Source organism: Natrix helvetica (assembly GCF_964273705.1).
Source record: "Natrix helvetica genome assembly, chromosome: 1".
In the NCBI taxonomy this organism is placed as follows: domain Eukaryota; kingdom Metazoa; phylum Chordata; class Lepidosauria; order Squamata; family Natricidae; genus Natrix; species Natrix helvetica.
Genome location: NC_138548.1, coordinates 356,260,279 through 356,280,988, shown reverse-complemented (window position 1 = coordinate 356,280,988; position 20,710 = coordinate 356,260,279). Strand labels below are relative to the sequence as shown.

The window sequence follows — 20,710 nt, the reverse complement described above, 5'->3', positions numbered from 1 at the left end:
ATAGTTGCATAGTTATGATGGTGGTGGCATCCCACATTCGTGATCCCCATTTGTGACCTGCCCAGCTAGCTTCTGACAAGCAAAATCAGTGGATATATTGGCAGGAAATTGCAAGTCACAGTCATATGAAATTGCCTTTAATAACCCACAGTAATTAGCTTAACACTTACAGAGGAACAGGGGTAAGTTGGCAGTGTCATGTGACATGATGCTTAATGATTGAGCTTCTTAGTGACGCAAATATCAGTTCCAATAACGGTAGGTTATGTGAGGACTATTTGAACCTGGACGTCACAAGATGGGTTGTAGACAGTATTTTCAGCCCTTATTTGCAGTTAGGACTTCCATGAGCAAAAGTGGTTTATACTTTTCTCTTTTTTTCAACTCATCTCTAACCATTTTACCAAAAACTGAAGTTTCTTTTTCTTTCTTTTTTTTGCATCTTACAGATGAACAGGATGCCAATAAGAACACTCTGGACAACTGTAAATAACACTCAATGTTGAAAAGGGAAGAAAATCAAGCTAGAAATCAAAATATTTTCCATTTCCAACAAAAAACTATACAAATCTGCTCCTCCTCCAGCAGCTATTTGGGAGAGAAAATCCAGAAAGACTAAGCAGATTATACAGAACTCGATACATTATATGAGAGGGGAAGGGAGATTATAATTCAGCAAAAGAGGGAAATATCTAGAAGTCTGTTGGGAGGAAAAGATCAATAGTAAAGCCACACAGAACAGACAGTAATACAGGCCTCTCCCTGTAAGGAAGAAGACGGCTTGAATAAAAGCACCACTAAACCAGGCATTGTCCATATTTTTGACCTCAAGAATATCAGCTGTGCAAAAGCTCCATAGATTTGCCTATTGTGGGAAAAGCACAGATTGCAAATCACAGCTGATTATGCGCTAGAGGAGTCAGAAAGGAGACAATCCATACTAATTACCTGGTTGTGGCAAAAACTATGGTCACAACAGCTCCCTTGTGATTCATGAAAGCACCTCTACAAAAGAGGGATGCCACAAAAGTGCTAATGTGGTAAATGCTTTAGTGAGCATGGCAATATGGTGCTGCATGAGATAACACACAGGAGGGAGAAAACATATGACTGTGCAGATTGTGTGAAAGTGTCATAGAAATTCCCGGGTCTTGAGACACTGAAGGACACACACACAGGAATAAAACCATTTGAACATCGTTTCTGTGGGAAAAGTTTCAGTGAGAATTCCACCCTGGTGAAGCACCCGAGGACTCCCACAAAAGTGAAACCCTTTGAATGTCCTGATTGTGGAAAAAAAATTAGTCACAATTTCAGTCTGGTGATGCATCAGTAGATTAACTCAAGGGAGAAATTGTATGAGTGTCTAGATCGTGAAAAAAGCTTCAGTAGAAATTTCCATCTCAAGAGACATCAGAGAATTGACACAGAAGAAAAACCCCTTGAATGTCCTGATTATGGGAAAGTCACAATTCCAGCCTGGTGATACACCGGAAGACTCAAATAGGAGATAAATGCTTTCAATGTCCTGATTGTTGGAAAACTTTCAGTTATAATTTCATCTTGGTGATACACCAGAGGAATCATAAATGAGAAAAACCCATTCAATGTCCTGACTGTGGGAGAAGTTTCAGTCGTAATTCCAGCCTGGTAAATACATCAGAGGATTCACTCCATGGAGAAACCTTATAAGTGTGTAGATTGTGGGAAAGGCTTCATTAGAAATTCCTACCTCCTGAGACATCAGAGGACTCACAGAGGAGAGAAACCCTTTGAATGTTCTCTATGTGGGAAAACCTTTAGCGATTATTCCAGACTGGTGAGACACCAATGGATTCACAGCGGAGAGAAACGCTTTGAATGTCCTATCTGTGGGAAAGGTTTTAATCACAATTCCCATCTGGTGAGACACCAGAGGACACACACAGGACAGAAACCCTTTGTATGTCCTGATTGTGGGAAAGGTTTTAGTTGGAAGTCCAGTCTGATGAGACACCAGACGACTCACACAGGAGCGAAACCCTTTGAATGTTCTGATTGTGGGAAAAGTTTCAGTCGGAATTCCCACCTGGTGTTACACCAGAGGACTCACACAGGAGCGAAACCCTTTGAATGTTCTGATTGTGGGAAAAGTTTCAGTGATTATTCCAGACTGGTGAGACACCAGAGGACTCACACAGGAGAGAAAACCTTTGAATGTTCTGATTGTGGGAAAGGTTTCAATGATTATTCCAGACTGGTGAGACACCAGAGGACTCACACAGGAGAGAAAACCTTTGAATGTTCTGATTGTGGGAAAAGTTTCAGTCAGAATTCCTACCTGGTGGTACACCAGAGGACTCACACAGGAGAGAAACCATTTGAATGTCTTATTTGTGGGAAAAGCTTCAGTGATTATTCCAGACTCGTGAGACACCAGAGGATTCACACCAGAGAGAAACCCTTTGAATGTCCTATCTGTGGGAAAGGTTTTAATCATAATTCCCATCTGGTGACACACCAGAGGACTCACACAGGAGAGAAACCCTTTGAATGTCCTGATTGTGGGAAACGTTTCAGTCAGAATTACCACCTGGGGATACACCAGAGGATTCACACAGGAGAGAAACCATTTGAATGTCCTATTTGTGGTAAAAGTTTTACTCGGAATTTCCATCTGGTGAAACACCTTTGGACACACACAGGAGAGAAACCCTTTGAATGTTCTGATTGTGGAAAACGTTTCAGTCAGAATTCCCACCTGGTGACCCACCAGAGGACACACACAGGAGAAAAACCTTTTGAATGTCCTATTTGTGGGAAAACTTTTAATTGGAATTCCAGTCTGGTGAGACACCAGACGACTCACACAGAAGCGAAACCCTTTGAATGTTCTGATTGTGGGAAAAGTTTCAGTCGGAATTCCTACCTGGTGGTACATCAGAGGACTCACACAGGAGTGAAACCCTTTGAATGTTCTGATTGTGGGAAAAGTTTCAGTGATAATTACAGACTGGTGAGACACCAGAGGATTCACACAGGAGAGAAACCCTTTGAATGTCCTGACTGTGGGAAAAGCTTTAGTTATAATTCCAACCTGGTGAAACACCAGAAAACACACATAAACAAAGAAACCGTTTCAATGTCCTGATTGTGGGAAAAGTTTTAGTCTGAGTTGCAACCTGGTGACCCACCAGAGGACACACACAGGAGAAAAACCGTTTGAATGTCCTGTTTGTGGGAAAGGTTTTAGTCAGAATTCCAACCTGGTGATACACCAGAGGACTCACACAGGAGAGAAACTGTTTGAATGTTCTGATTGTGGGAAATGTTTCAGTCAGAATTCCCACCTGATGATACACCACAGGACACACACAGGAGAGAAACCATCTGAATGTCCTATTTGTGGGAAAAGTTTTAGTCGGAATTCACAGTCTGGTGAGACACCAGTCGACTCATACAGGAGAGTAACCCTTTGAATGTCCTGAATGTGGGAAAAGCTTTAGTAATAATATCAAACTGGGAAATACCAGAGGACTCACATAGGAGAGAAACCCTTTGAATGTCTTGATTGTGGGAAAACCTTTAGTAATAATATGAAACTGGTGACACATCAAAGGACTCATACAGGAGAGAAACCCTTTGAATGTCCTGATTGTGGGAGAGGTTTCAGTCAGAATTCCTACCTAATGATAAGCCAGAGGACTGACACCGTGGAGAAATCTTTGAATTGTCCAGTTTGTACTCATTACTTCAAGTATAAATCATCCCTTATTGCTCACAAGGTAATCCATTTGAGGAAAGGTAGATGAATTTAGAGAATCCTTGAATTTCATTTGTGATCTTCCTTGAAAGTGTAGGTGAGAAATTGATTGAATTTTGGCCCGATTTATTTTGCTCAAAAATTTCTCAGGATTAAATTGGTAAGTGGAGTGAAAATGAAAATTGAAATTGGCTAACTATTAATTTCTGGTTATCAGGAAAGCTTCTGGATATTTCGTTTTCCAGAAATAGAGTAATTCCTCAATAAGGAATTTTGGGTGGAGATTTTGTCTGTTGATTATGGAATTCCCACATGTGGAGTTTCAGTCTTCTACCTTGGTTTTGCCTGATTTTCAGCCCCAGAATTCCACAGCCCCCATAAAAGTAGTCCTTAAGATGTAACTCTGATGGGCCTTGAATTAAGGTTGCAATGGCTTTTAAGTGAAATTACTTTCCTTAACTACCTGAATCCCCCTGCTTGCCCTGATGCAGCCATTAATCAAATGTGCGAGTCACTAAGCAGAACACTTTCTACTCGGAGCTAGAAAAAATTCCTTGGAGGCAGGTCTAGGGCTGCCTGCCGTAGGCATCTCTAGGCCTCCCCCACGCTCCAAACCATCCTTTTCCATTGTTTCCTAACCCTTGAGTCCCCTTGGTCCTTCACCTCATCCCAGGGTGGGAAGAACATATACCAGTGATGGCTAATGGTTTTTGGATCATATGCTAAAAGCAGGGGGAGCACAGGGGGGTCGTGCGCAGGCATGCCCACACCCATGCTATGTGCATGACACCAGCACGCATGTGTGCACGACCAGCGCTCTCCCCCCGCTTTTGATGTTCTTTTTTTTGCCCTCCCAGGCTCCAGATGCTTTCTAGGAGGTTGGGGAAGGCCAAAACAGCCTCCCATCCTCCCTAGAGGCCCTCCAGAGGCTTCAGGAGGTTCCCTGAAGCCTCCAGAGGACGTAAACAACCCTAAGGGGAACCCGGGAAGTTCAGGAACTGTGACATACAGTTTGGTCACAGGGCTGTTTTTCGCCCTCCTGATCCTTCAGGGAAGCTTCCTGAAGGCTCTGGAGGGTGAAAAACAGCCATATGAGCAAACCAGAAGTCCGTTCCTGAACTTTTTTTCCTGTAGGGCTGTTTTTTCATGCTCCGGAGACTTCCACGAAACAGCCTTAAAAGAAGGCCAAAGTCAGCTGGCCAGCCCATGGATGTGTGCTGGAGCTGACAAGGCAATGCCTTGCGTGCTTTAACAAATGGCACTGCATGCCACCTGTATCATGTATCCCATAGGTTCGCCATCACGGACATATATCATTGGGCCTCATGACTTTGTCCTGGAAGCAGCCACCATTTTCAGTGGGCCCTGGATTGATCCCTGGTGTGAACTGTGGTAACCGTGCAATGTGCCACATGGCGTACTGGCGCAAGCGTCAGCATAATATACGCATAATTGACTCCCATACTTCTCTGCCGTCTCAGAAGGGAACCAAGAATGAAAAAAATGCAGTCAATGGAAATGGTTGGAGTGCACTTAGAGGAGTTTAGCCAAAAGGAAAAGGGTAGCTGATGGGAGCTTTTTAAAACATTATTTCCTCAGGGTGTCAGGCTGTGGACTGCAATGGTCCTAAAGTAAGCGGGTAAGACATCCACCAAAACTAAGACTTGATGCTTATTTTGGGGTTCAAAAGAGGGAAATAGGAGTATATATATATGTATAACATTTTCCAGCCATTTTATGTTGTGTCATCCCCATACGCTCCCCTCGTAGGCCAGGCCGGATTCGGGAAACACCCCAGAAGGGCTCCGATGCCATGGTCTCCTGAATGCTCCCCTACTATCTGCACATGTCAGTACACTGCCACCCTGCCCTCCCACACCCGCCCTCCAGCCCGTACCCTTCCTTCCTACCTTTGTGAGCAGCTTTGAACAGAAGTACACGGCTGAGCTACTAGATTCTGCAAGGTATATATAAGGCCAACGGCTGGAGGAGGGATGATGAGGCTGGCAGGAAAAGCCAGGCACACAAAGAGTGGCTGTAAATCGAGGAGCAAGGCTTAATCCTACCACTGCGCAGGATGGATACATCATGTTGGCAGGCCATATCCAGCCCGCAAGCTGTAGTTTGAGGACACCTGACATAAAGCTTCCCCCGGCTGTTTTTTGTTCTGTGGCACTAAGGCCCAAATAGGCATGCCTCGCTCCCAATTCCATGGGGAGGGGCCATGCCCCCTCAGTCAATTTTCTCACTGAAGAGGTAGCAGAAAAGAGATTTCCAAAGCCCAACTTCTGACTGATTCACAAATGATGGTGTCCAGTTGGCCAGTAAAGCAGAATATGTTGCGCTGGTTATCCACAGCATTAGTAGGAGTCCCAGGGCTCAATGTGCGCAACTTCAAAAATGTTCATAAGCCAGGCTTGTACACTGGTTAATCTAAATTTGGCCTCACGAATCCTGGATGCAATAAGCTAAGGCAGGTTCAGGAAGCAATCCTTGGAAATGGGCAGTCTTTGATTATCTACTAAGGTACATTCATGGATGCAAACAATTTTGGTAAATGTGCTTGCTTCAAACCTGGCTGAAAGTTCCTAGAAAGTGACATCAGATATCTAAAAAGAATTGGCACAAAAAATTGCACATTATACATTTCTTTTTTATTTAACAGAACTTCTGCCCTGGCTGCTACACCTTCATGGGTTGAAAACGCTCCTTTTTGGGGCCACTGCCATAATCATCATGAGAATCCTCTGCTGCCTCCACCACTGTACTTTCCCTTTCCCAAAATGAGCGGAAAAACAAAACTCTCAGGCTCACACACGACATTGGTCATTCCAACAATAAATCTTAGTTAAAGTAGGGAAGGCACAGATCTTAATAAATGTATTACGTGATTGCATGGAAAACAGAGAGGGAGAGAAACAACCAACAAAAAAACCAAAATCCCCAACATTCCTATTTATATATTTCCCTTTTAAGTATCTTTATTTAGCCAAATTGGTTTTTCTTGCTTCATCCCTGAGCAGAGTCTATTTCTCACATACCTTGGCGCACGTGCGTATTCTTCATTCCTGCCTGGATAGGTAATTTGTCCCAAACCCAGGCCTCCATCAGTCTCCCTTGAGGAGATTTCAGTGGGATCCTAGACTTTGAGCTTCCCATTTCCTGGTCTGCTCTTCCCACTGTCCGCAACAAGAGTCCAACACTTCACTCTTTTCTTTTACTTGGGTCCATTGCAACCGTGGAATACACCACCACCCAACAGGAGAATGTACCTTCTGACCTGTGGTCAGCCCTCAGTTTTTCAGGCAAATGGCCTGGGTGGATTCTGATGGTCTTCTGCAGTTAGTAAATGCACAGAGGGAGAAAGATCCAGAGAAGCGTTTTTTTCTCAAGCACATTCAGACACACAGACACATACTCTCTTTCATATCCTGGGCTTTTAAAGGTAAAATTTAGAGGTACTCACCTTTCCAAGCAGCCTTTGAACTCAACATTCAAAACCCCTTTAAAACCTTTGTTTCAAATGGCCAAGGTCTGGGAAAAATCCACCCACAGACTCAATGGGTCTGTGCCAGCAAGGGAGGCTTACCCAGGCCAGGTGCATGTGACTTATTTTTTTCTCTTGGAGATGTCTGATGCATAGAACTGTAGGAAGTTATCACCCAGCCCTCTCCCAGAAAAATGAAATATCCTAGGAAATATTGAAAAAGCATAATATTTCTCTGGATGTGAAAAGGAAGAAACATGTTTTAAAAGACAGAATAGCTTCCTGCAGCTTCCTGCCCATCCCCACTTTGTCAATAGGCCATTAAGAAGGCCAAGCTAGTCCACTTTACATAATAAAGAGTTCTCCCCTTCAGCTCCAGGGGGATGGGATTAAGGCATGATAATATTGGTCCTTTACTCAACTCCCCACATGGCATCTGAGAACTCAACCAAACCTGGATTCAAAACGCAGCCTAAAGTTTTGCCCCTGCATGGCTTCCTGGGAGTCTGACAACCAATCAGAACACAAGCTCAAGATCAAAGGCCAGAGAGGGCATAAAACCAGGGACTCAGCTTCTCTTCCTCCCTTCTCTCTTCTCCACCAACATTGAAGCACGTGATCACCTTTTCTGTTCAGGACTCAAGCCATGTGGTCCTGTCCTCCATTAAACCATCTCTCCAAGCAGCCTCCATGTCTCCACTGTCTTTTTCCCACCTGGAGCCGAACCCAGAAGGACATTTCTTTCAACAGAACCAAAGCCCCAGAAGGCAAGAAAGAGCAATGGTTTTGGTTCCGAGTATACAATTAATATTATTTTTTTACCACATATTTTAAGAAGCTTCAGCAACTTACTGGGGCCACTCATAAACTCTCCTTATGACTCACAGATATTTTGTGAAAAGGAGATTCTGGCTAGGAAATTCTGGCCTCAAAATCTGGAAGACATTCAGGATCCAGAAGGAGGAAACTGAACGTTGCGTTTCTCTAAGACACATTAAAATTAACATGAGGGAAATAGCAGAATATGTAAAAAAAAAAAAAAACCTCTGTACAATAAAAAGATAGACATTGGGGGAGGGGGAAAATTTCTTCTACCATATATAAGGCAATCATGCCATCTTTCTTAGGCTCCATTTTCTATGCCCTGCTGCACATGTTTCTCTGTGTGACCTAATGGGAGACTCCAGTCCAAGTCATGCAGTCCTGTCCACCATTAAACCATCTTTCCAAGCAGCCTCCCTGTCTCCAGTGTCTTTTTCCCCACTTGTAGCCGAGCCCAGAAGGACATTTCTTTCAACAGTGTAATTCCGTAAAACGTTCATGGATTTTAAGGCTGGGCACATAGCTAAACTTCACAAGGTTAAGTAAAATCACATTTCATTAGTTCACTAGGCTCAGCTTCAAAGTCGGTTGCTAGAAATCAAAAACCACTTGATGGCATTTAATCAGTGGAAGCATGTTGCAAACGCCTTAGGTAGAAACTGGAGAAGGATGTTTTTTTTGCCTCCAATCTGGAGATGGTGCTCAAACAGGCAACACCTGTGCCTAGAAAGAGGCTAATACTTGTGGCTGAGCTTAAAGGAGTTAAAACCATCGAGTAGTGTGTTGCTAGAATGGTTAGAAAGCGCCGGGAGAGTAGAAGAGAGAAAGTTCAGTTGTCTTTTGAAAAAAAGCACCTTTGGGAACAGCTGAACTTCCTCTTCCGGATCGCTCATGGGAGGGGAGTGGTGTGCAGAGCGGCTTTTGTGCTCTTCCCATGGTCGAAGCAGCAGCTGGAAGGTGAGTGGAGGGCGGGTGGGAGGAGAGTCCTGGAAGCAGAGAAGCAGCTGGGCTGAAGCATCTCAGCTGCTGCTGCTGCAGGTTCCTTCCCTCCCCGAATTTAAGCCCACTGGTGCTGCAGGCTGTGAAACTGGTGGCTGCAATTTTCCTCCTGGTGGGAAGATTGGAAAAGTCTCTTCCAAGTGAAGGTGGATTCTTTGGGAATGGCTTCCCTCCAGAGGTTGTGGGTGCTCCCATCACTGGAGGGTTTGTGACAGAGCTGGGAGGGACCTTGCAGGTCTTCTATACAGACGCCCTGATCAAGCAGGAGACCCAATATCATTTCAGACAAATGGCTGCCCTGTCTCTGATTAAAAGCCACCAGGGATGGAGCTCCCACAACCTCTGAAGGAAAACCCTTCCACTGGTTTACTGTTCTCAGTGACAGGAAATTTCTCCTTAGTTCGAACTTTCTCTCCTTGATTAGTTTCCACCCAGTTCCTTGTCCTGCCTTCAGGGGCTTTGGAGAATAGGTTGACACCCCTCCCTCTTTTGTGGCAACTCCTCAAGTATTGGAAGATGGTTATCATGTCTCCCCTAGTCCTTCCCTTCACTGGACTAGACATACCCAATTCCTGCAACCCTTCTTTATATTTTAGCCTCCAGCCCCCTAATCCTCTTTGTTGCTCTTTTTCTGCCTTCTTCCAGAGTCTTAACATCTTTTTTATGATAGGGTGACCAAACTCTGCAATTTTCTAAGTGTGGTCTTACTCTTAATAAAGTGGTACTAGTACTTCACATGATCTTGATTCTCTGTTTATGCAGCCTAGTATTGTATTGGCTTTTTTTTTGGCCACTGCAATACACAGCTGGCCCATATCTAAGTGATTGTCCACTAGGACCTCAAGGTTTCTCTTATAGTTATTACTTGAGCCAAGTGCTACCTATTCTGTACCAGTACATTTGGCTTTCCTTGCATAAGTGTAAAATCCTTTTTCCCCCTGCATTGAATTTCATTTTGTTAGATAGGGCCCAGAGTTCTAATCTATCAAGATTCTCTATCTTGAGCCTAGTTCTGAGGTGTTGACTATTCCTGCCAACTTGGTGTCATTTGCAAATTTGATGCGTTCCCATTCGACTCCCTCATGGAAGGCATTTTTTTATTATATAAAAGTTTTTATTTTTAGAGAAACATAAAACATACAGACATAAACAAACACAAATAAAAATCCTTCTCCAATTATTTCTATTGTGTCGATTGGTTACAAAATGTTTGTGCTTTCTCACAATAGTCTTCACTTGCAATTTACAGAAAGACGCATATCATCATTCTAATATATATGTATAGAATTGTTATGGTTATTAAACATCCATTTGACTATAGCTATTATTACATCCTTTTTATGTAAAATATTCTCAATTTAAGATAAATTTATATTATGGCATGTACATCATCCTGAAATCATCCAATAGTATTACATCTTTATATTCTATTCTATATAGAATTATTTATCTTTTATAGCAAAGCTTTTAAACATCCTCTCCCTCGTCCTCACTTACAATTTATATAAAATCTCACATTATCAATCTAGTGTGTATATATATATATATATATATATATATATATATATATATATATATATATATATACACATTATTATCATTATTAATCATTTATTTAGCTATAACTATTATTGCTTTATTTTATACATAATACTCTAAATTTAACTAAATGTCAGCATTCCAAATATCATGCAGAATTAAATCAGAGTCCAAGGCAGAGCTATCCTTAAAGTTCCAATTTAATAAGACAGACATGTTGGCATATCTGTGGAAATCCCAAATCTAAAGCTTACTGGGATTCCACCCAATTGAAAGTTCATGATCTTATCCCCACACCCATAAATCCATCACACGGTCCAATCTTCTTCGCCCACGCTGGAATCTCCACCCAGCTGGTTCTGGTCAGATGCAGAGGTGTGGAGACAAAAGATGACCTTGGTCTTCTAGAAAAGAATGACAACAACACATTCCACAATTCTACTCCTTTCTATTCCCTCCTCCCAACTACTACACTAATGAAACAGCACAGTGAAATAAAAGTGTGTGTGGCAGGGCAAAGATCCTAAAAGGTATATAACTGCAGGCCTGACAGGCAGCCTCTCCTCAGAAGAAAAGTGTTTCCTGAAAAGAGAATAACATAAAAGTTATCATAACAAAATTAACCACCTCCCCCCCCCCCCCCCCAGGGGACTCATTGGCTTATTGGGAAATTTCTCATGGAATTGTTTTACTAACTTCTCCACTTTTAAGTTCCAACTTTTCACCCAAGTAGCTTCAGATAAAGGGTAACCCTTCCAATGCACTAAATACTGTAAGCGATCCCTATTCAGCCTGGAGTCTACGATTTTTTCCACCTCAGATTGTGTTTCCCCTTCTATCACTACAGAAGGAGAGAAAGCTTGGGTGGATGCTCTTATGCTGGACCCAATTACTGGTTTCAACAAGCTACAATGAAATTCTGGGCCAATTTTCCCTAGAGTTCTGGGTAGACTGAGTCGAACTGTAACTGGGTTAACTATCTGCACTATTGGGAATGGACCTAGAAATTGTGCATCAAATTCCTTGCTAGGCATTCTTAATCTCAAGTATTTGGTAGATACAAAACCTTTGTCCCCGACACGGATGGGGGTTTGGAGCGAGCGATGTTTATCAGCTTGCTTCTTGTAGTCATATGCCACATATGGTAGAGCTTTCTTCGTGTTCTCCCATCCTTTCTTTAGTGTGTCCATCCATTCATTCAGAGACATGAAGAAGGGAGGTTCTCTAGGCAACACAGGCATGGCAACAAATTCCATGCCACTGGTAATCTGTAAAGGAGTTAATTCAGTGCTGCTGTGGACCGTATCGTTGTATGCCACTTTAGCAAAGGGTAGCAAGTCCAACCAGTTGTCTTGCTGATAGTCCACAAAACACTGGATGTATTGTTCCATCATCGCATTGGCCCGCTCCGCTGTGCAGTTCATGCTGGGATGAACCTCTGAGCTCAGTTCTTGTGTGGACCCAATGGATCTCAGGACCTCCCTCCAGAACTTGGCTGTGAACTGGACTCCGCGGTCTGAAATGATCCTCTTGGGCAATCCGTGCAGGCAATAAATGTGTTTCACAAACATTTTTGCTAATTTCTTTGCAGACGGCAACCCTGAGCAAGCGACGAAGTGTGCCTGCTTGGAAACCGTCGATAACTGTCCAGATTACTCTGTTCCCACTGCTGTCTGGGAGTTCGACGATGAAGTCCATTGCGAGCTCTTCCCATGTTCGGTTAGGGCTGGCTACTTCTTGTAGTAGTCCAGGGGACTTCTCTGGTAGTGGTTTCATCGTTGCACAAGTAGCACAGCTTTTTACATAATCTTCCACCTCTGATTCCATCTTTGGCCACCATAATTGACGCCTGGCGAGGTGGAGCAATTTTAGGAATCCAAAGTGGCCTCCTAGTTCCACCTCATGGTTTCGCTGTAGAACTTCCAGCCTCAACTCTGCAGGGACGTACAATTTGGACCCCTTCCAGGCCAATCCATTTTCCATCGTTAGGATTTCCTGGTTATTGTTGAGCCACTGGTCTGTTGGGAGCGCCAATTTCATAGCTGTCATCAGCTTATCCTGGCTTCCATTACTGTCGTTCTGTGGTTTTCTCGACAAAACATCCCCCAACAAGTTTTTTGGTACTTGTTGGACCCCTGGGGTTTTTGTCTCTGCTGCAGGTGCTGCAGTTTCTGGGCTCTTGTGTTCAATCATCCTTCGCTGGCCCTTTTCCTCAACCGGTGGTAGCGGCCCAAATGCAATAATCAATTTCCTACCACCGTCTTCCCACTTTATTGTAGGCTTCCACTTGTCAAGCCATGCAAGCCCCAAGATAATTGATTCCGACATCACTGGAGCCACAATGAATCTGAGAAGCTCATAGTGGTGGCCCACTTGTAACTTCACCAGTTCAGTTATTAGCGTGGCTGGGGCGCCTCCAATTAGCGTTGCATCTACCTGCTCAACCCGAATGGACAGACTAGAGGTCTTGTGCATATACCCAGTTGCTTTACAATCGACATGCTGATAAAGCATTGAGTGTAACTGGTGTCCACAACTGCTTCAACTTCCCCTTCCACTCCTATCTTGGGTACTTGGAGGTTGGCTTGGAAGACGAAGGGGCGGATGGGTGCACTCACCATTGGGTCATCTTCGGCATTTTCCTCCTCTTAGGCCTCTCCATTGGTAGGACTCTTTGTCACCTTAGGTTGGGGATCCTCTTCCAGAGGTTGTTGCCCCAGATGACTCTTTTCTGGTGGCATCTGGGGCCTTCTCTTTACCGCCGTGGCGGTTGGTGTGCACGTTTGTGGCATTGGGGCTGGAGCCAAGCACTCTGATGCTCTGTGGCCAAGTTGACAGCAACGGTGGCATTTTATTGGGCCCCACGAGGGAAGGAACCTAGTTACATGCACTCCTTGCATTGTTTTCTCCTTTAGGATTTTTATCCATGAAATTTTGCTTAGGTTCTGAATTTCTTAAAATCAGCTCTTCTAAAGTTTAAGACACTTGTTGGATTATATTCTATTGCTTGTGTTTGCATTATATTGAATTCAGTAAGACGTGGTCACTCTCCCAAGGTTCCAGCAACTTCAACTCCTTCTACCGCTTCTCTATTAGTAAGAATTAGTTGAGTATAGTATTTCTTCTAGTTCCGTCCTCTACCTTTTAGATGACAAAGTTGTCAGCTAAGTTGGTTAGGAATCTGTTCAATCTCCTACTTGCTGTAGAGTTTGTCTCCCAGTTGATATCAGGGTAGTTAAAGTCTCCCATTACATTATTTTTTATAATATTTGTTTTTAATTTTTAATTTAAAACAAATACAACATCCTTCTTTACATGCTATAGAAAGTGTATCAGTTGGTTAGAAAAAGACTTTCGTGCATCTCTTCTACAGTCAACAAACATAATTCATATTAACTTAAGTATTTTAACTCAAATATTCATACATATCACCATCATCATATCTCCATTTTCATTTGACTATAATTGTTTAAGCGTCCTTCATCATAAAATATACCAAAATTTAATACATAACCACATACTGGCCTTTCAATTACTATTTGTAAAATCCTCCACTAACACTAAATCCTTATCTCCTATTCTAGCTAAACATCCATGATATTTAATAACAAAGTTTTCTAATCCTCCTTTCCAAATCACTATTTAAAGTTTACATCCAGTTTCCTTATGTTATACCCATATCTAAATATACGTTGTTGTTCTTATGCTTCTTTTATTTGACTATATCCTATATCATAACATTTCCCCCCTAATAATCAAAACTTTAATTGTATCTAACTTGTTGTTGTTGTTGTTGTTGTTGTTGTTGTTGTTGTTGTTATTAGCCTTTATATATAATCCAAAGGGATTGCTAATCTTCTTTACATGGGTACCATTCAATATTCATATCCAATTATACTCATCATAACACTACACATTGTATACATTAGTAACATTATCAGTTATTTATTTAAGCTATATCTATTGTCAATAAATTTCACTAAGTTTAACTAGTTCTAAATTATATTCTTCCATCTATCACATGTGCCAAGCCGCAGCAGCTGGGGGGCGGGCAGAGCGCCATCTGGCTTGGCGCCTTAGGGATACTCCCTAGGTCAGTGAATGGTGCTTTGCCCGGCTGGAGAGGGGGTTTGCCGGATGGCTGCTCGTGAGGATGGTCACCTCATGGCTGCTTCGCACCTGAGGCTGTGCTCTGCTCTTTGGGAGCCCACTTGCAAGGGAGCAGCACCCGGCAACCCCAAAACAATAAGCCCTTCCCCTCTAATAAGCCCAAGGCCATATTTCGTGGGTCAAAAAAATATAAGACCCTGTCGTATTTTAGGGGAAACATGTTACTTTTCTTTTTTCCCCACCTCATCTCTAAAGATTTTACAAAAAATTGAAGTTACACTTTTCTTTGCATCTTACAGATGAACAGGATGCCAATAAGAGCACTCTGGACAACTGCAAATAACAACCAATGTTGAAAATGGAAGAAAATCAAGCCAGAAATCAAAATATTTTCCATTCCCTGCAGAAAACCATGCAAATCTCCTCCTCCAGCAGCTGTTTGAGAGAGAAAATCAAGAAAAAATGAGCAGATTATGCAGAACTGATATGAGAGAGGAAGGGAGATTGTTTATAATTCAGCAAAAGAGGGAATAAATATCTGGAAGTCTGTTGGGAGGAAAAGATCGATAGTAAAGTCATGTGGAACAGATAGGCTCTCACTGTGAGGAAGAAGACGGCTTGGATAAAAGCACCACTAAACAAGGCATTGCCCATATTTTTGACCTCCTCAAGAATATCAGGTGTGCAAAAGCTCCATAGATTTGGGAAAAGCACAGATTGCAAATCACAACTGATTATGTGTTAGAGGAGTCAGAAAGGAGTAAATCCATACTAATTACCTGGTTGTGGCAAAAACTATGGTCACAACAGCTCCCTTGTGGTTCATGAAAGCACTTCCACACAAGAGAAAAGCCACAAAACTGCTCCCAATTTGGTAAATGCTTTAGTGAGCATGGCAACATGGTGCTACATCAGATAACTCACAGGAGGGAGAAACATATCACTGTGCAGATTGTGTGAAAGTTTCATTAGAAATTCTCAGGTCTTGAGACACTGAAGGACGCACACACAAGAATAAAACCATTTGAACATCCTTTCTGTGGGAAAAGTTTCAGTGAGAATTTCACCCTGGTGAAGCACCCGAGGACTCCCACAAACGTGAAACCCTTTGAATGTCCTGATTGTAGAAAAAAAAATTAGTCATAATTTCAGTCTGGTGATGCATCAGTAGATTGACTCCAGAGAGAAACTGCATGAGTATCTAGATTGTGAGAAAAGCTTCAGTAGAAAATTCCATCTCAAGAGGCTCACACAGAAGAAAAACCCTTTGACTGTCCTGATTATGGGAAAGTCACAATTGCAGTATGGTGATATACCAGAAGACTCACATAGGAGAGAAATGCTTTGAATGTCCTGATTGTTGGAAAACTTTCAGTTATAATTCCATCTTGGTGATACACCAGAGGAATCATAAATGAGAAAAACCCATTCAATGTGGGAGATGTTTCAGTCGTAATTCCCGCCTGGTAATACATCAGAGGATTCACTCCATGGAGAAACCTTATAAGTGTCAAGATTGTGGGAAAGGTTTCATTAGAAATTCCCAACTCCTGAAACACAAGACCACGCACACAGGAGAGAAGCCCTTTGAATGTCCTGACTGTGGGAAAAGTTTCAGTCGAAATTATAATCTGGTGACACACCAGAGGACTCACACAGGAGAGAAACCCTTTGAATGTCCTGACTGTGGGAAAAGTTTCAGTCGAAATTATAATCTAGTGACACACCAGAAGACTCACACAGGAGACAAATCCTTTGAATGTCCTATTTGTGGGGAAAGCTTTAGTAATAATTCCTATCGGGTGACACACCAGAGGACTCACATAGGAGCGAAACCCTTTGAATGCCCTATCTGTGGGAAAAGCTTTAGTCAGAGTTCCCATCTGGTGACACACCAGAGGACTCACACAGGAGAGAAACCCTTTGAATGTCCTATCTGTGGGAAAAGTTTTAGTAATAATTCCAGCTTGGTGGTACATCAGAGGACTCACACAGGAGAGAAACCCTTTGAATGTCCTGATTGTGGGAAAGGTTTTAGTATGAGTTCCAACCTTGTGACACACCAGAGGACTCACACAGGAGAGAAACCCTTTGAATGTCCTATATGTGGGAGAGGTTTTAGTATGAGTTCCAGCCTTGTGACACACCAGAGGACTCACACAGGAGAGAAACCCTTTGAATGTCCTATCTGTGGGAAATGTTTTAGTGATAATTCCAGCCTGGTGGCACACCAGAGGACTCACACAGGAGAGAAACCCTTCGGATGTTCTGATTGTGGGAAAAGTTTTAGTAATAATTCCTATCTGGTGACACACCAGAAGACTCACACAGGAGAGAAACCCTTTGAATGTCCTGATTGTGGGAAAAGTTTTAGTCGGAGTTGCATCCTGCTGAGACACCAGAGGACGCACACAGGAGAGAAATCCTTTGAATGTCCTATCTGTGGGAAAAGCTTTAGTCAGAATTCCCATCTGGTGACACACCAGAGGACTCACACAGGAGAGAAACCCTTCGAGTGTTCTGATTGTGGGAAACGGTACAGTCACAATTCCAACCTAGTGATACACCAGAGGACTCACACAGGAGAGAAACCCTTCGAATGCCCTAATTGTGGGAAACGTTTCAGTCAGAATTATGTTCTGGTGAGACACCAGAGGACTCACACAGGGGAGAAACGTTTTGAATGTCCTATTTGTGGGAATAGCTTTACTAATAATTCCTATTTGGTGATACACCAGAGGACTCACACAGGAGAGAAACCCTTTGAATGTCCTGATTGTGGGAAATGTTTTAATCGGAGTTCCATCCTGGTGACACACCAGAGGACTCACACAGGAGAGAAATCCTTTGAATGTCCTATCTGTGGGAAAAGCTTTAGTCAGAATTCCCATCTGGTGACACACCAGAGGACTCACACAGGAGAGAAACCCTTCGAATGTTCTGATTGTGGGAAACGGTACAGTCACAATTCCAACCTGGTGATACACCAGAGGACTCACACAGGAGAGAAACCCTTTGAATGCCCTAATTGTGGGAAAGGTTTCAATCGGAATTATGATCTGGTGAGACACCAAAGGACTCACACAGGAGAGAAACCCTTTGAATGTTCTGATTGTGGAAAATGTTACAGTCAGAGTTCCAAACTGGTGAAACACCAGAGGATTCACACAGGAGAAAGGCCCTTTGAATGCCATATGTGTGGGAAAGCTTTCAGTCAGAATATCAATTTGGTGACTCATCAGAGGACTCACACAGGAGAGAAACCCTTTGAATGTCCTGAATGTGGGAAAAGCTTTAGTAATAATTCCCACCTGGTGATACACCAGAGGACTCACACAGGAGAGAAACCCTTTGAATTTTCCTATTTTTAGAAAAAGTCTTAGTGATAATTCCAAGCTGGTGACACACCAGAGGACTCATACAGGAGAGAAACCCGTTGAATGTCCTGATTGAGGGAAAGGTTTCGGTCAGAATTCCCACCTAGTGATACACCAGAGGACTCACACTGTGGAGAAATGGTTGAAATGTCCAGTCTGTAGACATTATTTCAAGCATAAATCATCCCTTATTGCACACAAGATAATCCATATGAGGAAAGGTAGATGAGTTTAGAGACATCTCCCATTGAAAGTGTAGGTGAGAAATTGATTGTTTGAATTTTGGCCTGATTCATTTTGCTCAAACATTTCTCATGAATACATTTGTAAGTGGTGTGAAATGGAAAATGGCTAACTACTCATTTCTTGTTATCAGCAAAGCTTCTGGATATTTCCTTTTCCAGAAGTAGAGGAATTCCTCAAAAAGGAATTTTAGGTGGAGGTTTTGTCTGCTGATTATGGAATTCCCACATGTGGAGTTTCAGTCTTCTACCTTAGGGATTTCGCCTGATTTTTACCCCAGAATTCCTCAAGATATAACTATTATGGGCCTTGAATTAAGGTTTCAGGTTGCAGTGGATGTTAAGTTAAATTGCTTTCCTTAACTATCTGAATCCCCCTGCTCTCCCTGATGCAGCCATTAATCAAATGTGTGAGTTGCTAAGCAGAACACTGTCTACTCAGAGCTCGAAAACACTCCTTGGAGGCCTAGCGCAGGGCTAGGCCTGCCTGCCCTAGGCATCTCTAGGCCTCCCCCACCCAACCTCACATCCTCCTCCTTCTTACCTTTTGAACATCTCAACCTCATGTTGGGGAGGGAGGGAAGGACATATATCAGTGATGGCTAATGGTTTTTGGATCGTGTGAGAAAAGCGCAGGAGGGTCATGCACAGGCATGCCCACACCCACAATGCTGTGCGCACGACCTCAGCGTACATTGTGTGCAACCAGTATCCCCCCCCCCGGTTTTGGGGTTTGTGCCTTTTTTGCCCTCCCCAGGCTCCAGAGGCCTTTTAAGAGCCTGGAGAGGGCAAAAACAGGCTCCTCGCCCCCCAGCGTCCCTCCAGGGGCTTCAGGAGCTTCCCTGAAGCATCTGGAGTGCGAAGACCGGTCCTACAGGCAACCCAGAAGTTCAGGAACTATGACTTCCATTTTGGTCATAGGGCCTTTTTTCACCCTCCGGAGCCTTCAGGGAAGCTTCCTGATGGCTCTGGAGGGCGAAAAATGGCCCTATGAGCAAACCAGAAGTCCGTTCCTGAACTTCTGGTTTTCCTGTAGGGCTGGTTTTTCTCGCTCCGGAGGCTTCAATGAAACGGCCTTAAAAGGCTGGCCAGTGAAGGCCAAAGTCAGCTGGCCAGCCCATGCATGTGCGCTGGAGCTGACTTGGCAACTCCTCGCGTGCCCTAAGAAATGGCTCAGCATGCCACCTGTAAGTAAGCGGGTAAGACATCCACCAAAACTAAGACTTGATGCTTATTTTGGGGCCCAAAAGAGGGAAACGAGGGTAGGTATATATGTATAATCTGTCCCCAGCACTTCCAGGTATATTCTATGATAACTCTTTGCAATTCTATGAACTCATTTGTGACCCAAGTCAACAAATAAATTTCATAACTTTAGGATTTGTGAGTCCAAATTGAGGTTACTAGTGTGCAATTTATTTTTAAAATTACACACAATGAGCCCTGGGACTCCTACTCATGAGACCATCAGTGCAACATATCCTGCTTTACTGGACAATTGGGCAGCATTTTTTGTGAGTTACGGTCAGGGCTGGGTGTTTTGAGATCTCTTTTCTGCTATCTCTTCAAGTGAGGGAATTGCCTGAGGGGGATGCATCCTCCCCCATGGGATTAGCAGGGAGATATGACTGCTTGAACCTTAATGCCACAGAGGAAAAGCTAACCTAGGAGGAGCTTTGTGTGCAGGTAGGTGAAGAGGATAACCTCAGTCTAATTCTGAATGGTGTGTGCTTGTGTATGCAGCTACTTCTTAAATACAGGCATTACAGACATGCTGGACAAATTTCCCTCTAACCAGACAGAAATCTAAGGGGTTCAGAATTTACTGTGTCAGCCACTCCCAAATACAATCACCCAAAGTCCATTTAAGTGAATACAATATAAACGAGACGAGAAAGAAAACTTTACAATCAATTTCCACCCTCCCCCATAGACTTTCCAGTTGTCTTCTGGGGATTGAAAAGAGTCTTTTAGTCTTTACTTGTCCATCTCAGGGTCCTTTCTTTCATGTCTGCTGGGTGGCAATAGGCTCGGCTTGATGGTAAGTGTGGTCAGTCAGGCTTGAGAAGGTCTGCTCCACTCTGGCTGCTGTGATGACTTTCGGGCGGATGACTGGACCGAAAACCAATTCCTGGCTCAAATGGATGGAAGGTCTCCTCTGGAGGTAGCATCTGGATTTGTGTGCTCTGCTTCCAGAGGTTGCAGAGTCATCTGTGCAGGGCTGAAAGACATAAGAACAGGACCCACCCACCCCTTTGCTGGTATTCCTACCAGGAAAGGCATTGTTGAAGGATAAGAGATGGGGAGATAGAGTGGGGTGGATAGAAAGCTTACAGGCAAGGTTTGAGGGGGGAAAACAACACATCAGTACTGCAGTTATTAAACAGATAAA

General features: G+C 43.2%; 2 protein-coding genes across 3 annotated transcripts in view; both read left to right on the top strand.

Moving 5' to 3' along the window:
• The window catches only part of LOC309384254 (uncharacterized protein), a 34,240-nt gene extending 15,209 nt beyond the window's left edge, over window positions 1–19,031 (top strand). The window contains exons 1-2 of one of the 2 annotated variants that reach the window (XM_081937520.1): window positions 8,840–9,008; window positions 14,999–19,031. In XM_081937520.1, coding sequence (XP_081793646.1) covers window positions 16,190–18,070 — 1,881 coding nt within the window. In that variant the 5' untranslated portion in view covers window positions 8,840–9,008; window positions 14,999–16,189 and the 3' untranslated portion in view covers window positions 18,071–19,031. Of the gene's footprint in view, window positions 1–8,839; window positions 9,009–14,998 lie in introns of those variants that run through there. The other variant, XM_081937521.1, reaches the window with a different exon arrangement.
• Window positions 1,272–4,400, top strand: LOC309384274 (uncharacterized protein). The gene has a single exon (XM_081937579.1). The coding sequence runs from the start codon at window positions 1,676–1,678 to the stop codon at window positions 3,128–3,130; it is 1,455 nt and encodes a 484-aa protein (XP_081793705.1). The 5' UTR covers window positions 1,272–1,675; the 3' UTR covers window positions 3,131–4,400.
• Window positions 19,032–20,710: the final 1,679 nt, after the last annotated feature.